Source organism: Phoca vitulina, unplaced genomic scaffold, assembly GCF_004348235.1.
Source record: "Phoca vitulina isolate PV1807 unplaced genomic scaffold, GSC_HSeal_1.0 scaffold1, whole genome shotgun sequence".
Taxonomy (NCBI): Eukaryota; Metazoa; Chordata; class Mammalia; order Carnivora; family Phocidae; genus Phoca; species Phoca vitulina.
The window spans coordinates 27,616,576-27,635,064 of NW_022589704.1; the positions used below are offsets into that span (position 1 = coordinate 27,616,576).

Below are 18,489 nucleotides of genomic sequence, written 5' to 3' on the forward strand. Positions count from 1 at the left end.
AACTGCACATCTTCATCAACCAAAAACGACAGGGATCTTTGAAAACAATTGACAGGTACTAGTCTATATTATCTATTTTGTGATGTGATCCAATGTTTATTAAATATGAAACATTTGTTCTACACAAGCTGTTCTGCTTTGATACATTCCGTTTGTTGTTCTATCAATATATTTTCTAAATTTAATATACATATTAGCTGGGAATGAAGATGAACAGACTGAAGATCAGAGAAGGTGTCAACATGTCAATGTAAATCATTTTATTTTAACCTTCAGATTTTGCTTAAAGGGCCAAAAATGTAATGTGTTACCACAAACTATCATTTCATACATTCTTAATTTATAAACATAAATGGAAGTCAATTTAAAGCAATGTATCTCAACCAGGGCTGATTTTGCCTCCCAAGAGACATTCGGCAACATCTAGAGACATTTTTTGGTTGTCACAACGGGGCAGGGGCGGGGGAAGAGGGGATGGGACGACGGGACATGCTACTGGCATCTAGTGGAGAGGATAGGAATGCTGCTAAATATCTTACAAGGTCCAAGACAGTCCCCACAACAAAGAACTATATGGCCCAAAATGTCAAGAGTGCCAAGGTTGAGAGAACTTGGTTTAAAATTATAGAAAAGTGTCCAATGTCCTGAGTGTTTTATTGAAAACTAAAAGTAAAAGAAATATTCTACCCACAATCTCATAGTGATATTTTGTTGTTGTGCTAATCAATATCTCCCCATTCCCTTAAAAAAAGTAATCTGGAACACGGAATAAAATAAATGATTACAATTCATTTGCCCCTTATACAAGGAAGCAATGTTTTTAAGCATATTATTCAAATACCTTAATGAGACAGAAATGCAGGACGTACATTAGAGATCACCAGAGTTCCATAACTGTCACCAAATCCTCAGGATTTCTTTTTTTTTTCCATTTGCTCATATTCCTTCTGTTACCTTGGTGAAATTTTTCAGGTTTGAGCATACCCTACTTTCAAGTATCCATTGCTATTATTAGTCAATGTATAATACACATACTGTTTGATTTTTTAACATAACAAGTTTGCGTTAAACATCCCAGTCATGCTAGGTAAAGCCCAGTATTGAGCAGGGCAAGGCACTTTTTCCGTTAACATATGTGGCCATGTGGTAAATAATAATAATAATAATAATAATAATAATAATAAAATTTTTTAATTGCGCTTTTAGGATAATTGACATTTAAATTGATCATCTGAGAGCCAAGAATATAGTATTAAGTTTAGATACTATTAGTACATAAATCGATGCCTTAATTTTCTCATGGTTAAAGAATTTTAAAACGAAAAAAACTTGGGGCTCCATTTGACGGTCAAGGGGCGCCCCCTGCTGAACAGAAGAGAGAAATAACGTTGATACAGTTTAAATTCACAGGGCTCTTACACTGCATTACACCCATCACTACACGCATTTCCATACAGCTCATCCGAAAAGCTGAGTGTAAACCCCACATTTTATTTGGCTCAAAAAAATATGAGGTTGAATTGTGACTTGCACATTAGAAAGGTCCTATTCTAAAAGATCACCCAGAAAATCTCTAAGTATTAGCAGCATGACATGACAACTAACACTTACTCTTAACATTAACAAACTGAGCTTTACTTAACACTGTATTTTTGTCCTATCAAGTCTCTTCGCTTTAATGATATGTGACTCTCTATCAGGGAGAGCCAGTTATCCTTTCAGTCAGTAGTTACTATCGATCCTAGAAGTTTAAGTTCTCAAAAGTGACAGTAAATTGCCAGCCAACAAAAATAATTTGGATTAATTAAACGGGAACTAAGGAGTCTAAAGTCAAGAAAAGTTCGTTCACCTCCCAGTCTGGCCCTCCTGATCCAGAACCGGTTGTAAATTAAATATCCCCTTACTTTGCAGATGCCAAAACGCTGGTCTGAATGGTACCCACCCCAGGACACTCAACCTAAAATATATCTTTGCAGCTCCACTAAATGCCTGTCAAACCCTGAGAGATGCGTGTCTGTGTGTCTGTGTGTGTGTGTGTGTGTGTGTGTGTCTGGATGTGTTAGCGTGAGCCCGTGCGCCTCGGGCTCCGTCTCCCTAACGCCGAGTCCGGAGGCTCCGGGAAGCAGGTGTCGCGGGGCACCTGCTCTTACCTGGGCTCCGGCGAGAAGGCAAGCGCCGAACAGCAGCCACCCCCAGACGTAGGGCGATGCTCCCGGGCCGGCCATGCCGGGACCAGCCCGAGCGAGAAGCAGGGACGCTCTCCCGGAGCCCGGAGAGGCTCCCAACTCGCAACTTGGCGGGTGCGGGGCAAACTTGTGGCCGGGAGCGCGGCGCAGCTGGGGCGGCTCAAGCGCGTGTCGGATCTCGGTCCCGCGCGCCGAGGCCCGCGCCTTGGTCGGGTCTGCAGGGGAGAGCGGCCCCGCAAGGCCCGCGTGGGAGGAGGGGGCGGGCGGACCCCGCGGATCCCGGCGCGCCGCGCGTGGTTGCAGGAGGGGCGGGGAAGCGCTCGCGCTCCCGCTCAGAGTCACCGCGTCCTGCAGCCCAGGGGACCCGAAGGCAACGGATCCCGAGCGCTGCTGTCGCCACCCCCAGCTCGCGCCGTCTCTACTTCCGTCCGCTCTGTACCGGGTTCCGACCCCCTGTCCCTAGGGGCCCCTGGGTCCTCAGGGAGTGGTCTGGAAGTTCCCTGCTGTCCAGCCGCGCGCTGACCACCAGTCACCGGAGGCCCTGGATAGCGGGGCTGAAGGCTTCGGAGGCCTGGCGGGTGCTGCACCTGCGGCTGTGTGTGTGAGCAGTCTCCGCAACCCTCTCAAGTTCTCCGATTCCCTTTCTCCTAACCACTATTAATAGCGTGCGTGCGTGTGTGTGTGTGTGTGTGTGTGAAAGAGAGAGAGATTGAGAGAGAAGGAAGAAGGGAGGGAGATTCTACTCCAGCAGAAATCTCTAGGTCAAAATTTTTTTGTATCATTTTGTGAGTTTGGGATCCAGGTTTCATTGAAAGACAACTAATAATCATTTATAGGGGTGTGTGTGTGTGAAAGAGAGAGAGAGATTGACAGAGAAGGAAGGAGGGAGGGAGATTCTATCCCAGCAGAAATTTCTGGATCAAAATTTCTTTGAATCATTTTGTGAGTTTGGGATCCAGGTTTCATTGAAAGACAACTAATATTTGTTTATAGGTGTGTGTGTGTTTAGATATCTTCATTAGGGGTGTGTGTGTGTGTGTGTGTGTGTGTGTGTGTGTGTTTAGATATCTTCATTAGGGGTGTGTGTGTGTGTGTGTGTGTGTGTGTGTGTGTGTTTAGATATCTTCATTAGGGGTGTGTGTGTGTGTGTGTGTGTGTGTGTGTTTAGATATCTTCATTTGGGACAAGACCTGTTCCTTTATTTTTCTTATAGGCGTAATCATCAAAATGCCAGAGAACTTCTTTTGAGACATTGAGTCCAGGAATATTTAGTCTCTCAGGATCTGATCCAATTGGGAAAGAATGATTCCCACAGACAAAACACAATAATTCCCTCTCCTCTTGACAATGAGGATCTGAGGTTTGTCACCATCAGCTTTCATATGAGTGCTAAAGTGTGAAAACTGGGTTTGCTTTTAAAACTTCTAGATTATTAATGGTTGGCCACGCTAAAACACTAGAAAGGGATAATTTTTATTTCTATTTCTACATGTCTGGAATGTTCACTCCTCTATTTTAATAGCATTGTTTATATTATGTGTATGTATTGTGAACAACCTCATGCTTTTTGGAAGAAGCAAAATCTAAATTATACAACATATGCACAGGCACACACCAGTAAAATTACCAAGTAAAATTCACTTTCTACCTACTCTATCAAAGGTTTATAGCACTCTCTATGGTGACTATTACCTAAAGTCTTCAGTTTGATTAAATTATTTAGAACTACTGTTACATTATCCTACTCAAGCAAGAAAATAATGGTAATAGTATAAGACTGATAGATTAGATATCTCTCTATCAGTATAAAGCATTAAGTGCTTTATTACATTGCAGTTACTCTTTTAAGGACTTTACATAAAATGAACTAATCTTTCCATTAACCCTGTGAGATGGGCATTATTGTTATCCATATTTATAGATGAGGAAACGGTAAGTCACTTGCCTAAGGTCAAGGTATTCTATCATTGTGGCACTACTAATCATGTGTTCTCCTATTTGTGCAAAAGTATTATCACAGATTTTTTCCATACTCCTTGGGCCTCACAAAACCAGAAACACTTTTCCAGCCAGTTTTTATTTTCATTTTTTTGTTTTTCATCCTCCCTTAACCAGAGAATAATTTACTGTGCATTATGGCACTGGTTCTGAGCCAGGGACAATTTTGTCCCCCAAGAGACATCTGGCAATGTCTGGAGACAGTTTTGGGTGTCATATTTTTGGTGTGTCACACTATACATTACTAGCATGTAGTGGGTAGAGGCCAGTGATGCTGCTAAACATCCTACAATTCACAGGACAGTTTCTTGTGAAAGAAATATCTGTCCCAAAATGTTAATACTGACAAGGTTGAGAAACTCTGCATTACAGCAAAAGGGTACCCAAAATTGTTAGCTGTTTATTAACTAGATAGTCAATAAAATAAGATAGGCCTATACGTTGAACTTACAATCAATTTGTGTGAAACTTATGCTATTCAAATCATTCATTCCTACAAAAATCTAAAAATCAACAGGCTCTAGACTAGAATATTCAAAGTTTTGAAGATATTAAATTATGCCAATTGAAAAAGTTGCATAAAATAAAAAATAATTACACAAACTGCTGTGATATCATCAGGATATTTGTGACTCTTGTCATAAAATATATAATCACTGCTATTATGGGTAAACTTGGAATAATTAGTTAAGATTAGTTGTAAACTGATAACTTAAAAAAGAAAAAAACCCTTAGGGGCGCCTGGGCGGCCCAGTTGATTAAGCATCTGACTCTTGATGTCGGCTGAAGTCATGATCTCAGGGTCACGAGAGCAAGCCCTGCATAGGGCTCTGCGCTTAGCAGGGAGTCTACTTGAGATTCTCTCCCTCTCCTTCCACTCCTCCCCCTGCTCATTCTCTCTCTCTCTCTCTCAAATAAATAAATCTTAAAAAAAAAAAAACTTTTATGCAAAGTTGATGGAGTAACTTACCAAACAAATCTCTTTGCAAATGACATCTCGTCAATCCTTAAAATCAATAAAAGACAATGACAGTTCTGATCATCCCCATTCACAAATGAAAAAGAGGATCTTGATCATTAAGGGACTCAACCCTAAGAAAAAACATAGCCCCAAGGAAATGATGTGATTTCTAGCAGTTTTATTTTGTATTTCGCTGTTGTTTATTTGTTCATTGCTGTCTCTTGTTGCTCCACTATGTCCCATACTGACCTGCATCATGATTAGCTGGCGTGCTTGTTAAGAATATGCTTATAGCAGCAACGTCCACAATAGCCAAACTGTGGAAAGAGCCCAGATGTCCATCGACAGATGAATGGGTAAAGAAGATGTGGTATATATATACAATGGAATATTGGGCAGCCATCAAAAGGAATGAAATCTTGCCATTTGCAATGACATGGATGGAACTGGAGGGTGTTATGCTGAGCGAACTAAGTCAAAAAGAGAAAGACACGTATCATATGACCTCACTGATATGGGGAATTCTTAATCTCAGGAAACAAACTGAGGGTTGCTGGAGTGGTGGGGGGTGGGAGGGATGGGGTGGCTGGGTGATGGACACTGGGGAGGGTATGTGCTATGGTGAGTGCTGTGAATTGTGTAAGACTGTTGAATCACAGACCTGTACCTCTGAAACAAATAATACATTATATGTTAAAAAAAAAAAAAAGAAGGGGCACCTGGGTGGCTCAGTTGGTTAAACCACTGCCTTCGGCTCAGGTCATGATTCCAGAGTCCTGGGATCGAGCCCCGCATCGGGCTCCCTGCTCATGCAGGAAGCCTGCTTCTCCCTCTGCCTGCCGCTCCCCCTGCTTGTGCTCTTTCTCTCTTTCTCTCTCTCTTGCTATCTCTCTCTCTCTCTCTGTGTCAAATAAATAAATAAAATCTTAAAAAAAAAAAAAAAAGAAGAAGATAGCAGGAGGGGAAGAATGAAGGGGGGGAAATTGGAGGGGGAGACGAACCATGAGAGACTATGGACTCTGAGAAACAAACTGAAGGTTCTAGAGGGGAGGGGGGTGGGGGGGTGGGTTAGCCTGGTGATGGGTATTAAAGAGGGCACGTTCTGCATGGAGCACTGGGTGTTATGCGCAAACAATGAATCATGGAACACTACATCAAAAACTAATGATGTAATGTATGGTGATTAACATAATAATAAAAAAATAAAATAAAATAAAATAAAAATGCACATTCTTGAGCTTCACCTCAGACCTGCTGAACCCCAACCTCCAGGGCTAGGGTTTGGAAAGCTACATTTTTCAAGCTCTGGGGTGATTCTCATACAAGATAAAGTTTCAGCAGCACTGTCTGGACTGATTAGTACACGCAGCTGGTGTGGACTTCACAGACAGTTGTGAGGTCTGAGAGCCCAATACTTGTCTTCCATAAAATGTTCACTATCCTCTGCAATGAAGGGGCAGGGGTCATGGGTCAACAGCCTACTTTGTAAGGTGGAGATTTGGGGACAGTAGGCTGTTAGCCCAACTTCCCCACAACTGCACAAGAACAGCCTTATTGTATGGAAGGCTGCTTTTGTTTCTGTTGTTGTTTTTCCATTTCTGAGTATAGGTATCTTTCCATGTTTTCAAGCTGTGCTTCTGTCTTTGTATTCGGTGAGGAGGACCAAAGGCTCTGAAGCCCTGCTTTGCTTTCTCAGGCTCCAGGGCTCCTTGCTGAGCTTCTCCTGAGCAGACCCACACTCACTGTCTCTAGGGACTAACTCGAGAAGCTTTATTCTGGGAGCAAAGATCCCTGCCATCAGCTGCTCTGTATTTGGGGAAAGGGCAACTAAAATGCTAAAATAATTAATTAAATTGAGATTAATTAATCAATGTAATTTAATTGCCTTAATGGCTTCTCAAAGTTCCTTCAAGCTTTTTGATCCCAAGCATGTGTGGTTTTCACTGCTGTTGTTTTATGTGTCTGTAATTGTGTCTCCCTGTGTGTATCTGTGAGTATGAGTGTGTGTGTGAGTCTGTGACTGTGTGTGTTTGCAGTTGGTTTTGCTTTTAACATTCCGGGAATTTCTCAAAAATTTTAGTGTACCAATCTCCTTCTTTGATGTTTTCCAGTATGATAAAGTTTGATTCTTTAAAAATATGCAGTTGACCTCTAAACAATGCAGGGGTTAGGGGCACTGACCCTTATTCAGTCAAAAATCTATGTATAATTTCTGACTCCCCAAAAACTTAACTACCAATAGCTTCCTGTTGGCCAGAATCTTACCAATAACGTAAACAGTCAATTAACACATATTTTGTATGTTATATGTATTAAATACTGTATTCTTACAATAAAGTAAGCTAGAGAAAAGAAAATGCTATTAAGAAGATCATAAGGAAGAGAAAATGTATTTCCAGTGTTGTATTTATCAAAAAACATCCACGTATAAGTGGACCCTTGCAGTTCAAACCATGATGTTCAAAGGCCAACCATATATACATTTTCTCTCATTCCAATGAAGCTTTCCAACAGGAAGTAGAAATAAATCTATATTCCCACCCCACCATCTTTTTCTGGAAACCCAAAGTAAAATACATACTTAAAAATTCTTAGTCACAATTTTTTTAATAACACATGCTCCAAAAGCAAATTTTGAGAATACAGAAAAATCACAAAGAGAACAAAGATCAACCAACCTTCCTTTATCTAATCTAGTGCCTACTCATAATTATTTTAAAGTAAAATTGGCCTTGCAATGTACATAACATTTTTAAAGGAGGAGAAACAAACAGACTCAATAAGAATGTTGGGCTGGATGGGTTTTATTATTTAGTTTTCTATACTTTCTAAATGTTTATTGTTTGATAACATATTCTGGAAACAAAAAAGTCATAAAAATATTCTAGAAACAAAAATATCACTGTGATAACTTTCCTTGAACATGTATTTTTATGTGAATCACTGAATATTATCTTAAATTTTTTAAATCAGAATTTTCGTTAAAGATAAGCTCAAATTTAAAGCTTATTGTGGATATTTGCAAAGTGAACCTATTTCTAGTCTCAGTAAAGCATTTTCCTACACACTTGCTTTCATTGGCATTATGTTTAGAATCCTGTCCATTTAACAAAGATGACGCATCAATTATTGCTTTAATTTAAATTTTTAGTTTACTAGTAAGGTTGACTATTATATAGATTTATTGGACAATTGCATGACTTCTTTTTAAAATCTTCCATTCTTGACTATTACTCAGCCATCAGAAAGGATGAATACTTACCATTTACATGGACATGGATGGAACTGGAGGGGATTATGCTGAGCGAAGTAAGTCAATCAAAGGAAGACAATTATCATATGGTTTCACTAATATGTGGAATATAAGAAACAGCGCAGAGGATCAGAGGGGAAGGGAAGGAAACCCGAATGGGAAGTCATCAGAGACAGAGATAAACCATGAGAGACCCTTAACCATAGGAAACAAACTAAGGTTTGCTAGAAGGGAGGTGGGTGAGGGGATGGGGTAACTCGGTGATGAGTATTAAGGAGGACACGTGATGTGATGAGCACTGGGTGGTTTACGCAACTGATAAATTATTAAACTCTACATCTGAAACTAAGGATGCACTCTATGTTGGCTCATTGAGTTTAAATTATAAATTAATTAATTAATTAATTAATTAAATTTTCCATTCTTTCCTGTAGTCTAAAGCCGGATAGCCTAGGTTTGAAATCTTAGCTGTGTAGCCCTGGAAAAAGTTTGTTGGAAAAGTTAAATGAGTTAAAGTGTGAAGAGCAACATCCGGTCCAGGGAAGATACTCAATAAATGTTAGTTATTGTGAGTGGTATCAAATTAGTATGATTATTACCTTTATTGTTATCGATGATTTTAGTCTTGTGACCATAGTCTCTGAATGGGCAAAGGACTATGGTGAGTTTGAATGTTTTCTCCTTGTGTAGAAAAGCACTGTCTACATTTAGAATATGAAATCTTTCTCTGGTATAAATACCAAAATGTTGCTCCAACACTATTTTCAGCCTAATTTGCACAATTAAACAATTGTCATGCTTAATCAGTGCAGAAATTTTTCAAAAGCTTTTATTTATCTAAATCTATCAATGTTTTCTTTGACAATTTCTTCCTTAGTTTCTACGCCAAGAAGGAAACTGCACTCCGAGTTGACTCATTCTTCTGTCAAGAATTTCTGAGAACTGTGATTCTTCTCTAGAGATGCCATAAAATACGAGTATTTGAAAAATCTTTCGACTTCTTCCTAATACTTAAATCACCTCTACAAGTCTATAGCCATACTTCCTCAATAAAAAGATTCCTGAGGTAGTGAGATTTATGTGGAACACATCTGACTGGACAAACCAATAGCCCAGATGAAATGGCTACAGTTGGCTGCCGATAACAATCACTTGGATTTTGTAGTGCTCTATAAAATTTTTACAAATTCCTTTCACAAATTCGTATTTTGCAAAATATCTGTGTCAGCAAAATATCCCTGGTTCCCCAACAACCCTAAAAGATGAAGAAACTAAGGCATCCATTTCAGTGATGGGATCATTGAGATGAGGAAAGGGCAAAACAGAGAGAAGGTCTTCCAGAAGGTCGTGCAGCAGCAGGTAGGGACCGCAGCCTGGGTCTTCCATTTCCACATCCATCACTTTTCCTACTAGCCTACCCTACCCTTCTGGAATGCACTTCAGCATCTGTGTAAAACTCCACAGATCTACTAAGTTCCTTCTCAATCATTTCCCCATTTTTCCCACAAAGACAATTTCCAGTAGAATCACATTTTTCTTTTCAAGAGATCCTTCTTAAACTAAAGGGTTAGTCACCTTTCAGGCAGTATGACATATCTACCAGTGATTTATTTTTTGAGTTTTTCAGCACCGGAAGCCATATGCTCCCACGAATGTACTAAATAACACTTAAAAGTGAAATTTAACCTAGATAAGGAAAGGAATGACACTTTAATTTGGAGATGGATTAGGAAAGAACAATGACAATTTTTTTTCAAGATTTTATTTGAGAGAGAGAGCACCAATGGGGGGGACAGATAGGGGGAGAGGGATAAGCAGACTCCCTGCTGATGGGGCTCGATCCCAGGACCCTGAGATCATGACCTGAGCTGAAATCAGGCACTTACCCAACTGAGCCACCCAGGTGCCCAGAACATTGAAATTTTTAAGGTAGTTGTTTCTCTAGCTCTAAAAAAAAAAAAAAAAAAAAAAAAAAAGGTTCAGGGATTCTTGAAGAAGGTAATCTGATTAAGACCTTTAAGTCTTTGGGGCGCCTGGGTGGCTCAGTCATTAAGCGTCTGCCTTCGGCTCAAGTCATGATCCCAGGGTCCTGGGATGAAACCCCACATCGGGCTCCCTGCTCAGCGGGAAGCCTGCTTCTCCCTCTCCCACTCCCCTGCTTGTGTTCCCTCTCTCACTGTGTCTCTCTCTGTCAAATAAGTAAATAAAAAATCCTTAAAAAAAAAAAAAAGACCTTTAAGTCTCGGGGAGCCATGACAGTTTGCTAGCAATTTATACTAGGTGCTTTCTAGATACCAAAGCTCACTGTAAGAAGTAAATATTGATAAAAACAAAGAAACAGAACATATTATTTGTGCCCTAAAGAATGTATATGACAAAGCAAAATATCACCATAGCCAAAATAATGTATTATGAAAATAGCTACGGGCTACAGAGTGAGGGAGTGATCAGGTTGGGGGACTTCTAAGAGGTAGGAAGATTTGCAAAGCTTCTGAGGTGATATGACAAAGGAAGAGGGCATTTATGTGTTTTGCAATGGCATGAACTCACCACAAACCTGGGTATATCATACAACTATTATAGAATAGAACCACATTATATAATGGGTACAAGGAAGCAGGAAGAAAATGGCCTTGCCAGTAAGGATGGGAAGGTGAGAAGTAGCAGGGGCTGGGAGTCCCTCATTACCCAGCGAAGACACGGGCCTGGGAATGGCATGGCAGCCAATCATGCACCCCTGCAAAGTTGAGATATTAAAATGTTTGCATGAGAAAAAGTGTTCTGTGCAGAACAGATGCAGTGAGGAGGAACCAGGGAGCCGTGTCAGAGGACCAGCTGTAGTAAGAACTTCAGTACCCTGGGCACTGCATGCTAGATGCCAGAGCTTCAAAGGGAACAATCCTGTTCTGCCTCCAATGTGCTCCCAAGAGGGTCATTTAGCCCTGTACAGGTGAGAGAGGATTTCAGAGGAAACATGCGGACTGACTGTGCAGAGCAGCTATGCCTGAGTCAACGGAGGACACCGAAGGGGGCATTCCAGGCAGAGAAAAGCATGTGCAAAGGGAGGGAGACACGGAGAGCAAGATGGGCTCTAGAATAGCAGTTGTGAGGAGAAGGAGGAGGGGCAGTGCAGCCATAAACCTGGGGGATGAAAATGAGAAGTAGGAAAATACACAGGAAGGGGCAGTGCTGAGAGAAAATGTGAAAGAAAACATTAACGGGCCTTGGTCACTGACCGACATTAAAAGGTAAAAGAGATGATGGTGTTAAAAACAACCCCGGGGCACCTGGGTGGCTCAAATGGTTCAGCGTCTGCCTTCAGCTCAGGTCATGATCCCAGGGTCCTGGGATCGAGCCCCACATCGGGCTCCTGGCTCAGCGGGGAGCCTGCTTCTCCCTCTCCCTCTGCCTCTCCCCCTGCTCATGCTTTCTCTCTCTCTCTCTGTATCTCTGTGTCTCAAATGAATAAATAAAATCTTTTTAAAAAATAAATAAATAATAATAATAAAAATAAAAACAACCCCATTTTGGGGCACCTCCGTGGTGCAGTTGGTTGAGCATCTAACTCTTGGTTTTGGCTCAGGGTCATGATCTCTGGGTCCTAAGATCGATCCCCTACTCAGCGGGGTCCATGCTCAGCGCCTGAGTCTGCTTAAGACTCTCCCTCTAAATAAATAAATAAATAAATCTTTTTTTAAAATCCCCTTTTGAAAGTCTTGGGGACCAAAAGAATGGGAACAGTGTCAAAGGCAGGAAAGGAGACTGCTCTGCGAGGGGAGAGATGCTCATCTTTAACACTTCATGTTGCATTTCCAGTAACAATGGAACATACAGGTGGCAGGAGGGGGAGAACTGGTGACCGAAGAGAAGTGGAATTGGAGTGGGACCAAGATGAGCCCTGAAGCCAGATTTAGGAACAATCCACATCCAAGTGGAAGCTGAGACCATGAGTGGATGAATTACTTGAAGAAATTCAATATACACAAGAATATACATGATTTCCTTGTAGAATTTGTATACGCACATACCTGGAGTATAATTAACGAAGGAGGGAGCACAATGCTGCTAAACTAGACTGATTGCCTCTCTTATCCTATCCAGGTGGTTTCTACTCCAGAAATATGAAGCCAACACTTGTCAAATATTAAAATCTACTATGAGGCCGCCTGAGTGTCTCAATCAGTTGGGCATCTGCCTTCAGCTCAGGTCATGATCTCAGGGTCCTGGGATCAAGTCCCATGTCAGGCTCCCTGCTCAGCGGGGAGTCTGCTTCTCCCCCCCTCCTTGGCCCCTCCTCCCTGCCCATGCTCTCTCTCTCTCAAATAAATAAATAAATAAAATCTTAAAAAAAAAAGAGAGATCTACTATGAAATGTGTGTTTATCTTCTCCACAAAACTTTTTTGCTTGTAGGGAAACGTTCAAGAGATACAAATACATCTGCTTAAATATCCATTTAAACATCAAATATCTTTTGATAAAAGAATATCTTGCTTAGTTGAATACAACACACATACATCATATTTCTTTTTTTTAAAGATTTTATTTATTAATTATTTGAGAGAGAGAGAGAGAGAACTCTAGAGAGCACAAGCGGTAGAGAGGGAGAAGCAGACTCCCCGCAGAGCAGGGAGCCCCATGTGGGGCTCGATCCCAGGACTCTGGGATCATGACCTGAGCCGAAGGCAGACGCTTAACCAACTGAGCCACCCAGGTGCCTCCATACATCATATTTCTAATAAAACATAGATAGGCTTTAGAAATTAAAGAAACTATTTTTAGCAATTATATGTTGAACTCTCATTGACTTAACTTGAAAAAGATTTAGATAAAATTAAGTTACTATCTGATTTTTCCATGTCTAAAATAATTTTCCCTAAATTAAAAGAAATCAATGGGATCTGCATAAGAAATTATAGATAATATACTAAACCTAATACCAAAATAGCCACAAATATAATTTATTCTGAACCATCCCTTAGCAATCTGGGTAATGTTGCTGTTTTTACTACATTACCAAGCTAAATTAATATTTTAAAAAAAAAGGTTCTAATGAGAAAATCAAATAGCTCTTGCTATTTTTGAAAATATAAGAATATCCCACTGCAGCGCAAATAGACATATCCTTTCATGTTAGGTGGTCCCAAAGATAGGTACTGATGACTAATTTAATAACTGAGCAGATTTTTTTGGCAAGTTCTTCTCAGGATGCTATAATATTACAAAAGAGAAAAGTCTACTGAAGTCAGTTCTATCCCCGTACATTTTGGGAAATTTGGACATTACTATTTAAAATTCATATTTTGTTTTGTTGGCAATAAGCAAGTATGTTACCAGCCTCTGGACATATAACCACTATAATATTTATTTTAGTAAGCTATAAAGAGCAGCATTCTCTGCAGAAACAAAATGGGCCAAATAACTAAAAGAGGTAGCTTGAGATTTAGGAAGAGTTTAATTTTCCAGGTGATTTAACCAGAGATCTATTGAAATAAAGTTTTTTTTTCCCCCTATGGGATTATTAATGAAGGTTTAAGTCTCAGAGACAGATGAGTGAATGTCAATATAAAGGGCTGGAGGGATATTACATAGAGGTTTGGAGCTCCACTCTATGCCGAGAAGAAAAAGCTAAGTAGAAGGCCTGCAAACTTTCTATCAGAAGGAAAGTCAAACCTCAAATCTCTTTGTGAACAAGCTGTACTGGGGGTCTCCAAGCCCACCATCTTCACTCCGGATGATCCGTTAGAAGGACTCATAGGACTCAGAAGCTGTTATACTCATGGTCTCAGTTCATGGCAGTGAAAGGATACAGATTAAACTCAATGAAGGGAAAATGCACACGGAGCAAAGTTCAGGAGGAACCAAACACAAGCTTCCAGGTGTCTTCTCCCAGTGGAGTTGCACTTAACTCTCCCAGCTTAGAATTTGTAGATTTATTGGTGGTATGGTTTGTTGCAAAATAAGAGCTGATCATTCAAACAGTTAATCAATGGGATATGTAGAAGAGATGTTCCCTAACCAAAATTACTCCCTTTGTTTGAACAATGTTTCTGCATACATTGCATAGGAAGAATCTTGTCTATTATATCTAAACCAAAGCTCACCCTCCTGCATAAGAATAGGAAGAAGGTATGCCATTTTAAGAAGCTATGCCAAATGATCTCAGACTTCTCCAAGAGAAGACAGTTTTATTTGTGCCTGGTGTTTGCCTGATCTTTTGAATCATTAGTCAAGTTTGGTGCTGGTTAAGAGCTAGTATTCAAGACAGTCTAATTTGATAATTCAAGCCTTTGCTGTGTTATCACAAAGGACATGGGTCAATGAGACAATTCTTCTCTATGTTAAGACCCAAATTGTTCTAGGCATGTATCAAATGGCACAAAATCAAGATAGCAAATTAATTAGTAATATAACAACTTTGGGAAAGAGAGAAGTCCCCTTAAATATTTTTAATAGAGTAGTGTAATTACATTCCTAAACCATATCCACACACCCCATATACAGGCTCTAAAATGACTCTTAATAGTGATATAATGTCCCTTAAAAAGCTTTTCATTCTGAATGCAAGAGTATGATTGTCTTCCCTTTTTCAAGTTCTGCGTCTAAGGATTCACATTTAATTTAACTCATCCACTAAATCACCATGGTGATTGGAAATGGGTGGAGCACTGATCTCAGCTGCAAATAAATAATAATAAATAAACCCTTCCAACCAGTCATTACTATAAGCCCGGAGTAAATTTGTTAATCCGTTTCCTGCATGAGACACGTGTTTGGTTTTCATGTCCATTCTGGCATCAGATCCTTGAAGACAATACCAAAGAGTGCTAAGTGTGAGGTATGGATGCTATATATTAAAAATTAGGTAAACATGACCATTTCAGTAAGCATAACGAAGATAGATATGCCCTGAAACTTACATCATTCTGAAAGAAAAAGAAACTAGTATTTTTTAATGAAATGCCTAGAGTAGTAAATTCAGTTTTTTCCAAGATTTCTATGGCTTAAGAAATCCAAGACCCAATGAATATTTACTTTTAATATTTTCTGATATGTGGTCTTTGGAGACTAATAAAAATGTTAGTACCCTCTCAAAGACAGGACTAAAAGTAACTTTTCATCTTTCCAACAAATAATTTTTTAATACCTACTATGTGCCACTGGCTTTTCTAGATTATGGCATTATTGTAATTTTTTTAAAAAAATCTTCATTCAAGAATCTCAAAATTTTGCTGATTGCTGGTTTGCAATAAAACATCAATGTTGGGAACACTGTTAGTGGTAATGCAAGAGTCACTTTAACCATGATTCACTAATTTCTCCTCATGGGTCACATATACCCTAGACTTTGAGGAAAGTGCTATTCTGGAGTCTACACATTGACAATCTGCCAACTAACATGAGCTGAATTTTATTTGTAGGCTAGAAATTAAAAGATGCATTTAATTATCGGTCCTCCAGTGCTTCTGTTATCTTTTGACATTTATGAGAGTTAATAAACCACCATGGTTTCTGCAAACATAACTGGCAGTAATCCACAATTAAAGATTGAGTTAATTAAGCAGAACAATTGGAAAGAGCTAAAAATAATGAGAAGAATTTTAATGAAATGGTGCATAATGCTGTAGACCTGCACTAAGGAGTATAGACAATCTGTTTAGAGATTTTTCTTGATAAATTATGTGTGTACTTGCTTTTAATATATTTAAAAAAGTATGGCATATTTCTAACATTCAGAGTAATGGAAAATAAATGATTAGAAATTCAGTCTTTTCCAATACCTTGAGTGTATAATACTTTCTAATGCTTAAATTCAGATATGATGAAAGCATCTTCATTATGAACACCCTGTAATTATTAATCAGAATCTCTTGATTTTAAGAAGGGGATAAAGATGTTGATACTAAGGCTACTTTATTCAATTCAACATATTCATGCAATGTTCAAATAATCTTCCATTGCTTTCTTATGTGTGGAGCCCAAGGAACCTGGGCTACAGGATATTTGCTGGTTACATCAATGAGTGCTTATGGGGTACCAAACCCTGGGTTAGTATTCTCTCCTTTTCTGTTGGTGCCAGCTAAAAATTGCATTTGAAGCTGCTGGGGGTAGAATTACAACCAAACAACAAGAGAAGCAGAAGTTCAAAGATACTGGGCAGTGAACTGCTGTGTCTCCCCCTAATAGTTTGGCCATGGTCTTTGACAGTTTTCTTTCTAAAGTCATGTTTATTATACCACTTCTATTTTGCCCAATAATATGATTCTTATCTCAATATGTCTGTACCAGAGCAATTACTATTACTTGGAAATTCAAAGTGCACAATTCATAACAATGCACTTTATGCAAAGATAGAGGATTTCAGGATTTACAATATCTATATACCAACACAGAGTAGGTAGATAAGGAGATAAATATGACCTAAAAGCTTATTTCAAGCCTTGATGGAATGGGACTCAGGAGTGGACACAATGGAAGAGAAACATCTTATGACAGTGTTGAGCAGTGGCATGGAACATCACCCAAGGTGAGACCTTACAGAAATCACATGTGGAATTAGAGCTTCAACGCTGTTGGGACCGATGCTGATTGAAGGCTGAAATCCTTCAGCTGTTGCAGGTTCACTCATGGCTCCATCCACAGCTGTGTAACCTATGTTCTGAGGAAGCATGGCACAGTGTTAACGGACTGACTTTGAGTGGGAGAGCCCTGCACCCAAATCCAGGTTCTGCCACTGCCAGGATCACTTGTGATCCTGGGATAAGTTATTTAACACTTGAACACCAGCTTCCTACTCTTTGTAAAATAAAGGGGGGAGGCACCTGGATGACTCAGTCGGTTGGGCGTCTGACTCTTGATTTCTGCTCAAGTCATGATCTCAGAGGTGTGAAATCAAGCCCCGCATTGGGCTCTGCACTGGGCGTGGAGGCTGCTTAAGATTCTGTTTCTCCCTCTACCCCTCCCCCCCTTAATTAATTAAATTGAAGGGGGCAGGGAGGGACACCTGGATCAGAGCTGTTGCAATGATGTAATTAGTGATTGAAATAGATGTGGTTAACTCCCCTTCAGAGAATAGTCAAGTAAAAAGATTACAATAGTGTGACATCCTCTACGTAATAATAGTACGATGGAAGAATAAAGAAGCAATATTACTTAAACGTTATTTTGCCTCAGTGATTTTCATTACGGAAAATGATCATCTAATTGCAAAAAACAGAGCCACACTTTTAAGAGGGGGATAGAGGGGTGCCTGGGTGGTTCAGTTGGTTGGGCGACTGCCTTCGGCTCAGGTCATGATCCTGGAGTCCCGGGATCGAGTCCCGCATCAGGGTCCCTGCTCAGCAGGGAGTCTGCTTCTCCCTCTGACCCTCCCCCCCCCTCATGTTCTCTCTATCTCATTCTCTCTCTCAAATAAATAAATAAATAAAATCTTTAAAAAAAAAAAAAAAAGAGGGGGATAGTTCTAATGTAATCAAGTGGCTCCTCATTTCTGAAACCCCAGGAATTTTTTCTAAAGGAACCAAAGCAGTAGAGTCAGGAGCTTCAGCGATCAGGAAGGTGGGGACAAGAGTATAATAGGGTAGAGACTTTTAGGAGGGTGTTCCTTTGAGGGTTCAGTGTATGACCTATTGGATTAATGGGATGGGATGGGATGGGATGGGATGGGATGTGGATACCTGAATGTACATTTGGAGAAACAGGCCTGTTTATTTAGGATTTAGCACCACTACAGTTCTAGCTGTATAAGGTACCCCAGACTCCACTGGAGCTTATCTGTAAGATAAATATGTATGTCCTTTCTACCTCATACAATGTTTCATGAAAATTTTGATACAGCACATAAAACTTTTTAATAATATAAAGTGCTATCCCTGCAAATATAAGATTATAGGATGATCATGATTATAATAGTACAAATAACAATCCAGATCTCAAAAAGCGGAAACATTTATTAGTCAAATTGTTCTTCCTTTGCATATGGAAGTTCAAGAACTGAAAAGTAAAAGACTTTTTTTTAAAGAGAGAACATAGACTACAAATTGCCATTTAAACTTAAAATTCTGTCATTGGGGCACCTGGGTGGCTCAATTCG

The 18,489-nt window shown here is 39.8% G+C and overlaps 1 protein-coding gene across 1 annotated transcript in view; it reads right to left on the reverse strand.

Moving 5' to 3' along the window:
* Window positions 1–2,233, reverse strand: part of PTH2R (parathyroid hormone 2 receptor) — a 76,263-nt gene extending 74,030 nt beyond the window's left edge. The window contains exon 1 of the mRNA XM_032413409.1: window positions 2,151–2,233. Within this exon, the coding sequence (XP_032269300.1) occupies window positions 2,151–2,225 (75 nt within the window). The 5' untranslated portion in view covers window positions 2,226–2,233. The remainder of the gene's footprint in view (window positions 1–2,150) is intronic.
* Between the last annotated feature and the right edge of the window lie 16,256 nt (window positions 2,234–18,489).